Source organism: Myotis daubentonii, chromosome 9 (genome assembly GCF_963259705.1).
Source record: "Myotis daubentonii chromosome 9, mMyoDau2.1, whole genome shotgun sequence".
In the NCBI taxonomy this organism is placed as follows: Eukaryota; Metazoa; Chordata; class Mammalia; order Chiroptera; family Vespertilionidae; genus Myotis; species Myotis daubentonii.
The window spans coordinates 14615404-14629720 of NC_081848.1; the positions used below are offsets into that span (position 1 = coordinate 14615404).

The following is a 14317-nucleotide window of genomic DNA, read 5'->3' on the forward strand; positions in this document are numbered from 1 at the left end:
TGTTTCTCTCTCACATCGATGTCTCTCTCTCTCTCTCTCTCTCTCTCTCTCTCTCTCTCTCTCCCTCCCTCTCTCTCTCCCCCCTCCCCTCCTTTCCATTTTCTAAAAATAATGAAAAACTATCCTCAGGTGAGGATTAACAACAACAACAACACAACAAAAACAAATAAACAAAATTTGTTTTAAATTTTAAAAAGCAATGGGAAAATATCCTCAGGTCAGATTAACAACGAACCCCCTTCCCCCCCAAAAAAGAAAAACCCCACCTATGCCCAACCCGATCTCAGACCAATTAAGCCAGAGTGTCCAGTGGGCCTGGCATTGGTAGTTTCTTAAATTCCCCAGACAGCTGTCATTTCAACCAGGGTTGAGAATCTCTGTGTTAGAGTCTGTGGGCCAAGACCTGCCATCACAAGAGGCAGGAAGACACAACAAATGGATCTTAGTGCCCAGGTGGGCAGAGAGAGAGGAGAGGCAGAGTGAGGAGAGTGAAAGCAAGTGCACCCCCTTTCTGGACAGGTAAATCCCAGGGCCTGCCATGCCAACATGACATCACTCTGAGGTGAACTGGATGGCCGACAGCCCCTGCTGAGAAAACCCAGCACTAAGCGTTTCCCCGGGCCGTGCTACAGATTGGATGCCGGACGGGAGGGCAGCCCATCCACAGGTTGGCTAGAGATGCATCAGGTGACCTGGCGTGGACAGCCATGAGCTTCGGAATCTGGACCAGCTGATGTGGAATGCATCGGCCAGTTAAAGAATTCAGCCTCATCAGGAGAGGGAATCGAAGGAATCCTGGAAGGATGGTGCGGGCTGTGGCATGCAAGCAGAGTTGGTAGCTGGTCCCTAAAGCCATCTTGGTTCCCCGAGTCCGTCAAATTCCAGTTTCAGTCCACGTGCAACCTTTCTGCCAAGCCCTCTCTACCACGGGTGCGCTGAGTGAGGCTCCCCCTCTCCACACAAAACGCCGACTCACCGAGCATGACGGAGACTGCATAGCAGAATATCAGGTGGCAGAAGCAGTAGCACAAAGAAGGGAAGAGCAGAACAGAGCGACTCCCAAAAGGTGCAGAAGCAAGAGAGAACCCACAGGAGGGCACAGAACGGGCATGATCCGCAGTGTAGGATAAGGGGAAGGAAAATTCCCCTTTTGAGAATTTTCTGACAGGGAAGCAAAGCCTTAGCAATATAAGGCAGTGAGAAAATGCAGAATCTAAAGGACGACAGGAAAAGACAACAGGGATGGAAGAGAAAGGAGGAGGACAGCAATGGTCTCTCCCCGGCTCTGCTCTGTGCAGCTGGGAGACAACCCTACAAGCCGCATTTCCCAGGCTCTCACTACTGGTCGGCTGCTTCCAGCCGGCTTCAGCCGGGCACGGGTCAGGAGATTTGTGGGCGAGAAGAAGGGAAAAGTCAGACTGTTTCTCCTCCTCCCCGTCTCATGGAGGACTTCTTGGTAGTTAGTGATTGTCTCTCCAAATCCCCAAGCGGGCCTGCCACGGTCCCAGTTTCTCCTGGGGGATTCTGGCCTGTGGGCTTGGGTAACACCACCTGCTCCCTTTTCCTTTCCAGCGGGTGGAGTGCTAGAGCTGGCTTGTACTGACTCACAAGAGCAGGCTGGTAAATATTTAGGAATTTGGCAAGCTGGTTGTTAAACTGTTGCTAGCATCAAATTGGCCCATGCTAAAATCAGGGCTTTTTTTCCTCGGGGAGAGCCAGTTACCAGCGCAGCACTGCCTCCAGGCCTCCTGCTGCTGCCAATCTCTAGTTTTCTCACTGTCCCAGCTGGTTTCTCTGCTTCTTTTTATCACCATGTAACCGATTCCCTGCACTACATTCTGTTTTAAATAGGGAGTAGTTTCTGTGTTCATGGTGGGACCCTGATTACTATACTGACAATGAGCTCCTAAAGAGCTTTCATATGCTTGTATTGATTTCAGAGAGAGCAAGGGAGGGGGAGAGAGAGAAACATCAATGATGAGAATCATTGTTTAGCTGCCTCCTGCACTCCCCCTACTGGGGATCGAGCCCACAGCCTGAGCATGCGCCCTGACTGGGAATCAAACGTGATCTCCTGGTTTGTGGGTCGATGCTCAACCATTGAGCCACACCGGCCGGGCAGGAAAAAAAAAAACAAACCCACATTGAGACTCTGTATCAGTGTTGGTTGCCTTCTAGAATCCATGCCCTCCAGGTGCCTCCTCCTTTCTAGTTTTGTTGTGGGCAACAAAGTGTTCATTCCCAGGGGATGGGTCATGATTGGTCTAAGCTTAGCATTTGAATCCTTTTTTGCTCAATTCCCTTGCAGTGAAGGGTGGCCTGAAGACCTGGTTCTGGTCAGTGAAATGTGAGGGGACACCTACTGGGATGGCCTCTGGAGAAGCTATTACTTCAGTAATAAAAGGGACAGAGGCAGTTGGCTCAATCCGGTCCCCTTTCTCCTTGCCTTGAACGTGGATGTGCTGTTTGGAGGCGTTGCAGACATCTTGCATTGCCAATACACCATGCTGATTGACATCCTACACACTACACCAGCCTGCAACTGCATACTTCCAGATGTCTTTTTATGTCAGAAAAGTTTATCCCCAGTTTGTAGAAGCCATGGTTTGATCTGTTATTCGTGACAAGAAGCAACCCAAATATAAATCTTCAAACATAAATGGGCAAAGCTATGGATAGACAATTCATAAATCATGAAATGTAAATGAGTAGTAAACACATCAAAAAGTTCAAGGTCATTATAACCGTTTTTAGAAATTAAACCAGTATAAGAATCTTTTTTCTTTAACCTACAAAATTAGATTTTAAAAACATAATAAAACCATCAAGTGCTGAGAAGGGTGTGGCAAAATAGAGGCTTCCCACATTGCCAGTCAGGGGTACATTTGGTAGAACAATTTCGGAAAGCAATTTGGTAACATGCAACAAGAACTTAGAAAATATTTACATTATAAACTAACGATTTGACTTTGTGGAATTTACCCTAAGGAGACAATTTCAGTTGAATTAAGGATGTAAGCACAAAGGTTTGTCACAGATCATTTAGCATACCAATAAAAAAAACATCAAGATGGCTAAAATACTGGAATGGTTAATTAAATTATAAAATACATGCAAGAGAATAGTATGCAGCCACAACATTATGCTGACTAGGAGTCAATTTGGAAAGGTTATTTTATGTTAGATGTTATATAAATAAAAATATACACTGTATAAAGTGAATGTGGATGAAAATAGTTTAATGTTCCTAAAAAGTTAAACACAGAATTACTGAATGTCCTAGTAATTCCACTCCTGGGTATGTACCCAAAAGAAGCCCAAACAATCCTTCTAGATGAATGTTCATAGCATCACTATTCACAACAGCAAACAGGCGAAAACAACCCAAATGTTCACCAACGGAAGAGTGGATAAGCAAACTGTGGTATCTACACACAATGGAATATTACTCAGTCATAAAAAGAAAGGAAGTACGGATCCATGCTACAAGGTAGATAAACCTCAAGAGCATTATGCTAAGGAAAGCAGACACAAAAAGGCTCCATATCTATTTAAAGGAAACATCCAGAATAGGTAAATCCACAGAGACAGAAAGCAGATTGGTGGTAACCAGCAACTGAAGGGAGGTGGGAATGGAGAGGCACTGTTTAATGGGTTTTATTTTAGGGTGATGAAAATGTTTCTAGCCTTGTGCCTCCTTATCCTAATACCACTTGTTAAAAAACTACCCTGAATTTAAAAAAAATCAATTGGAGATATTTTGGGGGTCTATTTCTGGACTAAATTCTGTTCCATTAATTTATATGTCTTTTCCTTCACAAATACCATGCTAAATTGACTTTATAGAAAGTCTTAAAATCAAGTCACATAATTCTTCCAATTTTATTCTTTTTCAAAATTATTTTGCCTATTCAGTTCCTTTGTTTTTTCATAAAAATTTTAAATTCAGATTTCTAATTGTTCATAGCTAGTATATGGAAACACAGTAGATTTTGGTATATTGATTTTGTATTCTACCACGTTGCTAAATTCACTTACTAGTTCTGGGATTTATTCTTTTCAGTAGGTTTTCTTGGGGGATTGTCTTTCCTTCTTTTTTTAAAATTTTTTTTTATTGATTTGAGAGAAGAAGGGAGAGGGAGAGAGAGATAGAAACATCAACAATGAGAGAGAATCATTGATCAGCTGCCTCCTGCATGCCCCACACTGGAGATTTAGCCAGAAACCTGGGCATGTGCCCTGACTGGGAATTGAACCTTGACCTCCTGGTTCATAGGTTGACACTCAACCACTGAGCCACACTGGCCAGGGCCTTGCTGAGATTTTTTAAATAATGAATGCATGTTCAATTCTGTCAAATGCTTTTTTTGTTGTTGTTAATCCTCACCTGAGTATACTTTTTCCCTTGATATTTACAGAAAGTGGAAGGGAGGGGGAGAGACAGAGAGAGAGAAACACTGATGTGAGAGAAACACATCAATTGGTTGCCTCCCGCACATGCCCCAACCAGGGCCAGGGATTGAGCCTGCAACTGAGGTATGTGCCCTGCCCTTGACTGCAATCGAACACGGGACCCTTCAGTCCGTGGGCCAATGCTCGTTCCACTGAGCCAAACCGGCCAAGGGCTGTCAAGCGCTCTTTTTGCATTAATTGTTGTGATCATGTGTTTTTCTGCTTTACTGTAGACAGCTGATATAATGGTTTACAGTAATTTATTTTAAAATATTGAACCAGCCTTGCTCTTAAGGGTTAAATTGTATCCTCCAAAAATGTGTGTGTGTGTGTGTGTGTGTGTGTGTGTGTGTATATATATATATATCCTAACTCCCAGTACCTCAGAATATGAACTTATTTGGAGACCGGGTCTTTACAGAGGTAATCAACTTAAAACGAGGTTTTTAGGATGGGCTCTAATCCAATATGACTGATGTCCTTACAAAAAAGGGAAAATTCGGACACAGAGACAGATATCCACGCAGGGAGAGTGTTATGTAAAGACTGGAGTTATGCTGCCACCGCCGAGGAACTACCAGAAGCTGGGAGACATGCCTGGAACAGTCTCTTCCCAAGTGTCTGCGAGGGAGGCTGGCCTCCCTGACTCCTGAGAACAGACCTGGAGAGCAGAGCAGAGCTTGCCAGGTGACCATCCCTCCCAACAGCCTCCCCCCCACCCCCCCACCCCCACCCCCACCCCTGGCTCCCTTCAGCTGATGTGCAATGCGTTGTTTTAAAGTTGAGACCAAGGCTAATTTGATATAAATGTAAAACACCCCATTTCTTTGGGGAGTTTGGTCCTTGCAGCCCACTTTCCTCTTTCATTATTAGAAAGTCTAACACAGTGGAATGAGGAAGCTGGCTCCTGTGATATGCTAAGGTGATATTTTAAATCCAGCCTTTAAATAGCGCCACTGGCAATGCCAATAAGGAAACATTCCTGAGAAGGGGAGGAAGGTGAGCCTACGGCTCTCAAATATCACAGTCTGTGCAGATAACTAACTGCAACAAAACAGACTCAATCGCCTTAGCAAAGCTCTCAGCTAGCTGCCTCTCAGTTTCAAGGCCCAAGTATGCTAACAGGAGGAAAAATATTTCTGACTAACCTTCACCTGAACTTCTTTGTCCTTCATGTGGTTTCTCCAGATCTTTCATTTCCTTTGTATTCCCTTACAGAAGTTAAGATCCGTTTAATTAGGAATTGAGTACGACTAGGCTCTCCATCCCTTACAACCCTTGACCACAATCAATGTACAGAAACCAACCTAGCCATGACTACATTAATGTTACTAAAACACTATAAAGAAAAGGGCAGCAAAACAGTCAAGTATTTTTTAAAAACAAATTATTTCAAAAGTATGTGTGAAAGTTAAAAAGGCAAACATCTTGCATTTCTTTATTGTCAAAAGAAATGGTCAGCATTTAAAAAATTAGCTCATGGTCAGTAGAAATAGCAAGAGTTTTGTAGTGAGAAGAGGCCAGGGTTGGCTCTGTTACAAGTTGTGGGGGTGATCACTTTAACTTCTTCATACTTCATTGTGGGAGGCAATACAGCACAGGGATTAAGTGCACATGGAGTTCACAGATCCAATACTTCCTGGCAGCTTTTTAAAAATTGATTGGGGGGGGGGGGTAGGGGGAGAAGAGAGAGTGTGAGAGAGAAACATTGAGTTGCTGTTCCACTTATTTATGCATTCACTGGCTGATTCTTGTATGTGCCCTAGCCGGGGATTAAACCCACAACCTTGGCATTGGGACTATGCTCGAACTGAGCTACCTGGCCAGAGTTTCCTAGCAGTATTATCTCAATCAAGTTGCTTATCCTCTCTAAGCTTCCTCTGTAGAATGGAGATTTAAAACAACAACAACAACAACCCTTAACTCATTAGGCTGTTGTGAATTAAATGAGATAATGCATATGAAGAGTTTAATACAGAGCCAAGTGTCAATAAGTATTAGCTATTATTACTGTTGTTACTAGCTTTACAAAAAGGTAAAAATACCTGCTTTATCAGATTACGATGAGGATAAAAGAAAATAGAAAAAAAGCTAAGAGAGTTATAATGTCACAAAGCCTAACAAGGACACTCTCTCCAACCCTGGGATATGGAACTGTGATCCAGTAGTTCCATGTGTATTGCCCACGGAGACCAACCCACAGGAGTAAGTAGGCAGGAGAAGGTGTCTGAGAGAAAGATCTCCCCTTGGTTTAAAGGAATTGACTAAATTGGATATTACTGGAAAATGCAGACACCTCAGAGATCCATGTTCGTCTCAGACCTTGTTACATTAGGTACACTCAAGCCTCCAGGGCACTCCTGTGACTCCCAGGCAGTTCTCAGGGCCCCCTCCCCAGGCCACACAGGGCTACTGGAGGAGAAGCTACATTGAGATGGACACCTTCACCTTGCAGGATTTACCACCAACCACAGCGCGAAGCCATCGGGGCAGAATCCATTTCTCTTTTCTCGGCTGTATCCTCACAGGGTCTGGCATCTGATGTTTCCTGAAAGTCTGTCTCTCAGCCAGAGGCAGATTCACAGGCTGGGAGCGGAGGGAGCAGGCGGGAAGCTTAGGAGAGACAGGAGACCTGTGCACCTGGCTTCCAATCCCTCTAGGATGCGGTAGCTTCCACCAGCTTCCACCCACTTCACCGCTTTGGTTCTGCAGTCCCTCTGAGGACTGCGCCAGAGCTCAAGGACACCAGTGAAATCATTCACAGACAACTAAGTTCCGGGAAACCCTCCTAGGCTGCAATCCTGCCATTGAGCAAAGATAGGCCAAATCTGGGCATGCCGTTTTTCAACGGGACTACGCCAGGCTCTGTAACAACTTATACTTAAACGTTTTTGACATATTGATGTCTCTTCTGTGAGCTGATATAATCTCTTGGTTCTTTCCATATCAGTTACATTTATGGGATGTGGGTGGGTGGGAGTGGGGGTGATAGGTAGGTAGCTGTGTTTTCCAAAGACTTGTAGAAAGTAAGACACTTTTCAGAATCGATAAATAGGGATTCAAATTCTCAGCCATTTTTCTTCACGGTGGCCAGAACCACAGACTGTGTAAGGCCTGAGAAGTCATGCCCAGGTGACTACCTCCAGGAAAAAATCCTGTCCACAATCCAACAAGAAGTGGAACTGTCAGGTTGGATTTTAAATGGCAATTTCTATCTCTTTAACTGGCTCTGAGAAGATTTCTATAGCACGAATCTTACACTCACACAAGAGAATAAATGTGACACAGAGATTATAGTGCATGACAGGGTTCCAAGGAAGGAGAAATCTTGTGTGGTTGGGCAGAGGATGTTTGAAATATACAGGAAGGCAAAACAGAGTCAGAAGTGGGGAGAGAAGTGAGGGACTGCAGGAGCCTTTGACTTCAGCCAGTGCAAGTCATTAATTCCTCTAAGTGTTTATTGGAGGCCTATTACAGGCAAGCTCCTTGGTTGTCCCTGGTGCCCCCTGTCCTCCAAGCCATGAAATCCTATGCCCTCCCCTCATCTGCCTTCCCAGAGCCTCCAAGGTGGCCTGTGCCCAGCATGAACCCCTGCCTGGCCTGCAGGCCTCCTCTCCCTCAGGCCTGACTTTCCATCTTGGCAGTGCTGGGCTTGAGGACGGGAGACAGGCTCTCCCAGCTGTCAGGGCAAGCCCATGCCTTTCCTAAATATTTACTGAATGGCCCAGGCCAGTGTGGCTCAGTTGGTTAAGCATCGCCCCATGCACTGAGAGGTTTCCAGTTCAATTCCTGGTCAGGGCATATGCCCAGGTGGATTCAGTTGTCTGGTTAGGGTGTGTGTCCCTGGTCGGAGTGTGTGTCTCTGGTCAGGGAATGTGGGAGGCAACCGATCAGATATTTCTCTTTCTGTCCCTTCTTCTCTCTCTAAAATCAATAAAAACATATATTTTTAAAAACAAACAGTTACTGAATGTTGACCATGTGCCAGAAGCTGCATCAAGCCCTAGAAATTCATCAAAAGGCACAGGTTTTTGCTCATTTTCTTCCAGCTGCTGAGCACATGCACAGATGTCCTGAAGAAAGTGCAATGATAGCATTGGCGCTATTTTTGTTCTGCTTTTTCACAAAACAAGGCCGCATTTGCATTTTCCCCACAGTTTTATATACGATAAGCTTGAGGTAGCTAAACAACAACCAAGGTAGTCAGGAATATAGAACTATCATATCACTCCGGGTGAGATATAGTAATTATCTCCTCACAACTGTCCTTTGTAAGGGCTGTGCTCTATTGGACATTTAGATGTGAAATTTCCAACTATATTGCTATTATAGGAAATACTGCAATAAATATCTGAGACTATATTTCTTGTTTTTCCTCTACGAAATTATTTCCTCAGGAAAAAATATGGTATAGTGGAAAAATATAGGCTTTGAAGCCAGACAGATTTGAGTTCCAAATCTAGCTCTGCCACTTATGAACTATGTGACCTTGGGCAAGTTCCTTAACCTTGCTAACTTTCAGTTTCCCTTCTACACAAAGTCATTAATTAATAACGCTCACCCTAAGGGATGGTTGTGGGGATTATTCAATGCTGATGGGTAAAACAGTTTTGAGATTGATCTGGGTTTAAATTCTGGCTCTCTCGCTTAACTTGGACAAGATACTCAATCTTTGTAAGTTGTTTCCTTCTCTGTGAAATGAAAGTTAAAGTGTGTACCTAATGAGGTTATTTGGAGGATTAATTAAATATAGATAGCATGTTTAGTACTGTGCCTAGTATACAGTAAGAGACCAATAAATACTGTTATTTTTTATCATAGTAATTACTATTATTATATAAGAAGGAAGCACTGAATAAATGTTGGTGTGGCCATTTTCTCCTCCCTAATCTCCTACTAATGAAAAATATCCAAGAATTGGACGACTGGGTCAAGGGTAAGGCATTATGTACAGGTATCGCTTTACAGTTCACCAAAAGGATTGTATCCAATTTACAACGCCACTAACAATACGCTGAATCTATCCATTTCACTGCAACCCCACACTAATTTTTTATGTTATTTTTAAAGATGCAACATGGTGTCTTGTAGTTACTTCCATTTTTATTTCTTCATTACTGTGAGGGTGAATGTTTTCCTGTAGTATTTTTGTTTACTGTTTGGATATCTTCTAGCATGAATGATTTGTTTCTACCTTTGCCTATCATTTTGAATCTTGGTGTTTTTTCTTAAAAATTTGAATAAACTTTATATATTAAAAACATTATAATATTTAATGCAAATATTTTCCTAGGAAGCTGGAGCCAGATGAGGTCCGGGACCAATGAGGAGAGAACAGGGGAAAGTACTGTGTGTTCAGGATCCTTTCTTAAATGGGGCTGTCTGCCGTCTCTGCTTGAACTCAACTATTCTCACTCCTTTAACATTCATCTCTGGACATCTCTGGCCCTGCATGACACTGTAGTTCTACAAAATGTTTTTTCCTGGTTGTCTTGTAGACTCCTCAAGCCTAGCACAGCTATCAGTAACTGAAATCATCAGCTGTCCCCCAACCAGCAAACTTCCCAAACTTCCTCATTTGGTCCCTTAGTATCCTAGCCAAGAGATCTTGAGACTGTTTTTCAATGTAGTAAAAAGGCCTCCCAGAGTCTCAAATAATAATCTTGAATTATAAGTCACATGTTCTGACTTTTGATTTGGAAAATATGATGATCATACATATCAGGAAAATAAGCAGAAGAGGCGGCCAAGTTGACACATTATCTCAGGCTTTCTCTGCATGCCGGTACCTGCTATTAAAACAGATGCACATGGGTCGGTAAGCAGAACAATCCCACTGCGACTGCTATCCAGCGACAGGTATTTGGTAGTGGGATCCAGGGAAAAGAATGCATTAGATATAATTGCCTTGAGCATTGGGCCCAAGTGCCTACTTTCCTTAAATTTTTTATATTTAAAATGTGTGTATATATATATATATATGAATATATTAAATATACATATTTAATATAAAATATATTTTATATTTTTTAAAATTTGGGGTAATTATTTTTAATACTTTAATAGTTAACAGTATTAATTTTCCTATTGATGTTACAGTTAGGATAGGAGTGCCATGAAATCAGAAAATGTGTTTTAGCCTTCCTGCTGAGGCCTTCCTGCTTAGCCCATGGCCTTTGCCACTGATGGATAGTTGCAGTTCCCACTGAAGTCAGCTGACATGACCACCAAAACCTGCTATAGAGTAAACACAAGGCAAGCATCAGGTCAACTATAGAAAGTCAAAATTCCGTTGAATCAAAATTAAAATAAAGGAAGGGAGAGAGAGAGAAACATTGATGTGAAAGAGAAACATTGATTGGCTGCTTTCCGCATGCCTGTATTGGGGATGGAGCCCAAAACCCAGGTATATGCCCTGACCAGGAATCCAGCCCGTGACCTTTCAGTGCATGGGACAACACTCAACCAACTGAGCCACCCGGGCCAGGGCAACATTACTGTTTCTAAGACTATATAGTTCATGAGAAGCCACGTTGGTAATATCCAAAATGGAAGCCCCCATCCCTCCCGATAGTTCCCAATTCTCCCCTCAATTTCCCCAAATACATAGCACTGGATAACTTAAGCCCCATCCTCTGCAGAGACAAGAAACACTTCCAAGAACACACACTGAGAGCAACGACACTTTCTTATTGCTTCCGGACTATGTGTTGAAGACAAACTGCACGCAGTTCTAAAGTTCTTTTCAAGGTTGGGTGTGCCTGTGTATAGTGCACGTCCACATGTGTAGGTACATGCACGTGGGTGTGTGGGTGTGGACAAACTGTGTTCATGAGGACACACTTAAACACTGTCTGAGGAAATGATGGGGTGGGTGTATTTTTTGAAAGGCAGAGTATGATGGTGTGAAAAACACATCTGCAAACGTCAACTATTCATTTATCCCCACAGGAGCCAGTGGAAAAGGAAAGATGGGGATCGGGCCCAGGGTATTCTAATTGTTTTTACCACAAAGACCAGCTAGGGTTTCCCTATGTGAAGAGGATCTTTGGAGGTTTTTAACTGGGGGTAGGGCAGATGGGCAGTGAGATCATTGATAAGAGGTGGAAATCTAGAACTCACATCACCACCACCAACAACAACAAATACCACTCACAAACAAAGCAGCTTTCCAAATCCCAGTCGTTGCCACATGCTTTTTGGGCTGAGTGAATTCCTTTCCACAGTCAACTGAGCAGGCTTTGGGTGGTCTATTCCCGCACCAATTCCAGCATTTAATCCACACGTCCCCAACAGAAAAACGGGTTAATTTACCTCCCAGGTTGTAAACTCTCGATTTCATTCCCTCACCTCCAGCACCGCATGGTAAGGTCAAGGGTGAAATTCCCGGGCAACTTCCCCATAGCACCACCAGCAAGGAGCCCCACCCATCCCAGCCTACTCGCGCATCCCAGTCCCAGCCCGGTTCACTCCGGACAGTTTGGCAAGTTCCCGGAGCTCCAGCCCTCGGGGTGGGGAATCATTTCGCCTCCGGTGAGAGGTCAGCCCTCCCTGGCCCCGCTGGCCGTCGGCGTGGGGCGGGGAAAGGTGTTTCTGCGACCGAGAGAGTGTTGGGCGAGGAGCTGTGAAAGCACCTGGGTGCGTGCGGGCCGGGATTCCGCTCCACGCGGCGCAGCGCCCTTGTCCCATTTCACCCGCCGGCCCGGCCCCGTCCTGAGACGGACCGGAGGCAGGCGAGCGAGGCGCGGCAGAGTCCCACCGGCGGGACCCCAGCGGCGGGTCCCACCCCCGGGTCCTGGCGGAGGCGGGGCAGCGGCGCTGGACCCACTCGGAGAGAAGCACCCCGGAGTACCAGGCGCCAGCCAGGCGAGGGCAGGGGCGCTCCCCACCCCGCGGGACCCGAGCCCGTCTGTGCAGAAAGAGCACCATCCAGGCACCCCAAAGTCCTTAAGGGAAAACCTCACTGCAGATTTGCCCCGGCCGGTGCGCACCGGGGGATGCTGCGCGTCTGAGGACCGCAGACAGGTGTCCCGGCAAAGCTCCGCGCCTCCCTCCCCCACGCCCCGACCGCCGCGGGACGCAGGTCCAGGGAGAAAGAGAACGCATCGGCTTTGTACCTGATTCTGTCCTTCTCTGCCCTCTGCAGCTCCTCATTTCTTTCCAGCACCTGAAGGATCTTCCTGGCTTCGTCGTCATTTAGGAAACTAAAATCAAACCCCCGAGGAACGTTCGTCATTTTCTCTGGGTCGTGCGTGAGTTACCCTTAAGCTCCTTGGCGCCTCCTGTTACGATGACATCTTTCGAGCTACAGAAGTCTTGGTCCCATAGCCAATAAGTCTGTCCCTTTGAAAATCTAAAACCACAAACTTAGGGAACAGCCCACACCTACGGGGCTCATTTTGACACCACCTGAACGACAAGTTTGTCTCCACCTACCCAACCGAGGTGCCAGATGAACGGCTAAAGGGAGAGAAGGAACCAATCCCGCTCCCAAGGGGCGGGCCCCTTCTCATCCCCTCCCCACCCCTCCACCTCCTATCCTGTTTGCTAAACCAACAAACCTACTTACTTCTGCTGTTAAGTGAGGCTGAGGCTTAAGTGTTGGCTCCAAAGTATTTGTTTTGGCTGTTGCTGTTTGCTTTCAGAACTTGAGCTGGATTAATAGGAGGGCAAAGGAAAGAGGTTCGCTACGAAGCTTCCTTTTCAGTAAAGGGCCCATTGGAAGTAGAATCGCCTGTAGGCGCCTTAAAGGGGCTGAAGGAAGATTAGTTACCCTATTTGAAAGGCAGGAAAGGGCTGAACTCTTTATAAGTCTCTGTGAGCAGACTAGGCCCAAAGGCTGAATTTAAAGCATCCTTGGAAAAAAATTATTTTTTGCCAAGCCTCTCATCCTTCAGATCCCAACCCCCCTCCCCCACCCCATCCGATTGTCCCACAAAAGTCATTTTCAGATTTTAGGAAAGAAACAACATAAAACTGTTTATGGCATTTAAGGAGAAAGCCCTGAGGCAAAGAATAATAGGGAGCACCTGTTTGTAGCTTTCTGTAGGATTTGATCATCTTAGCCTGGGCTGGTGTGGCTCAGTTGGTTGGGCGTCCTCCCATGCACCCCAGGTTTCTGGGCTTGATCCCTGTAGGGGACCTGCAGAAGTCAGCCGACCCACATCTCTCTCTCTCACATGGACTTCTCTCCCTCCTTCCCCCCTTCCCTCTCTCCCTCCTTTTCACTCTCTAAAAATCAATGGAAAAAATATCCTCAGATGAGGATTAACAACAACAAAGTCCAAAAAGCATCAACCAGTAAAAAGACTGAGAAATTTGCCCTCAATAAAAATTTTTTAAAAAAAGATTTGTTCGTCTTAATAAGAAAAGTAATACAAGTGCCACTTTCAAATACCTAATCCTCTGACTAAAGCCAAATGTAATCCTATGAAACCACAGAAACAGGTTTTCTTAGAAAGTAGTATTCAAAGATATAATGGCACTTTCTAAATATATCCATATTGATATTTTAAAATTATCAAATCTTTTCCAGAAAATGTTGTTTCTTTTGCTTCACTCTCCACACAAAAATAAACTTGGTCAGATCAACTTCCCTGCCCACGGCCTCAGTTTGGTCACTTCTTATGTAGTGGTGATGTCACAAAATCATGGTGTCAAAAATGGCTACTTATGTTTTGGCCTCTGGGTCCTCTCCTCAACTTGAGCATCATTGTTTAAGACATATGTGGGCAGGTAGCCATTCAAATAATTTTCAGTGGGTGTTTGTTATTCCTCTGCAGCAGGAATCAATTCAGTTCACCAATGTTGTACAACACTCACATTCCTTTATACATAGTCTCTGTGTTAGTGATGTTGGTTTAGG

General features: G+C 44.7%; 1 protein-coding gene and 1 long non-coding RNA gene across 2 annotated transcripts in view; both read right to left on the minus strand.

Moving 5' to 3' along the window:
* The window catches only part of EXPH5 (exophilin 5), a 74672-nt gene extending 61980 nt beyond the window's left edge, over window positions 1-12692 (minus strand). The window contains exon 1 of the mRNA XM_059707999.1: window positions 12570-12692. Within this exon, the coding sequence (XP_059563982.1) occupies window positions 12570-12688 (119 nt within the window). The 5' untranslated portion in view covers window positions 12689-12692. The remainder of the gene's footprint in view (window positions 1-12569) is intronic.
* LOC132240599 (uncharacterized) lies at window positions 5859-12220 on the minus strand. The gene is made up of 3 exons (XR_009454358.1): window positions 11609-12220; window positions 6901-7038; window positions 5859-6098 (listed from the first exon to the last, which is right to left on the minus strand). It is a non-coding gene; the product is annotated as an uncharacterized LOC132240599 (long non-coding RNA).
* Window positions 12693-14317: the final 1625 nt, after the last annotated feature.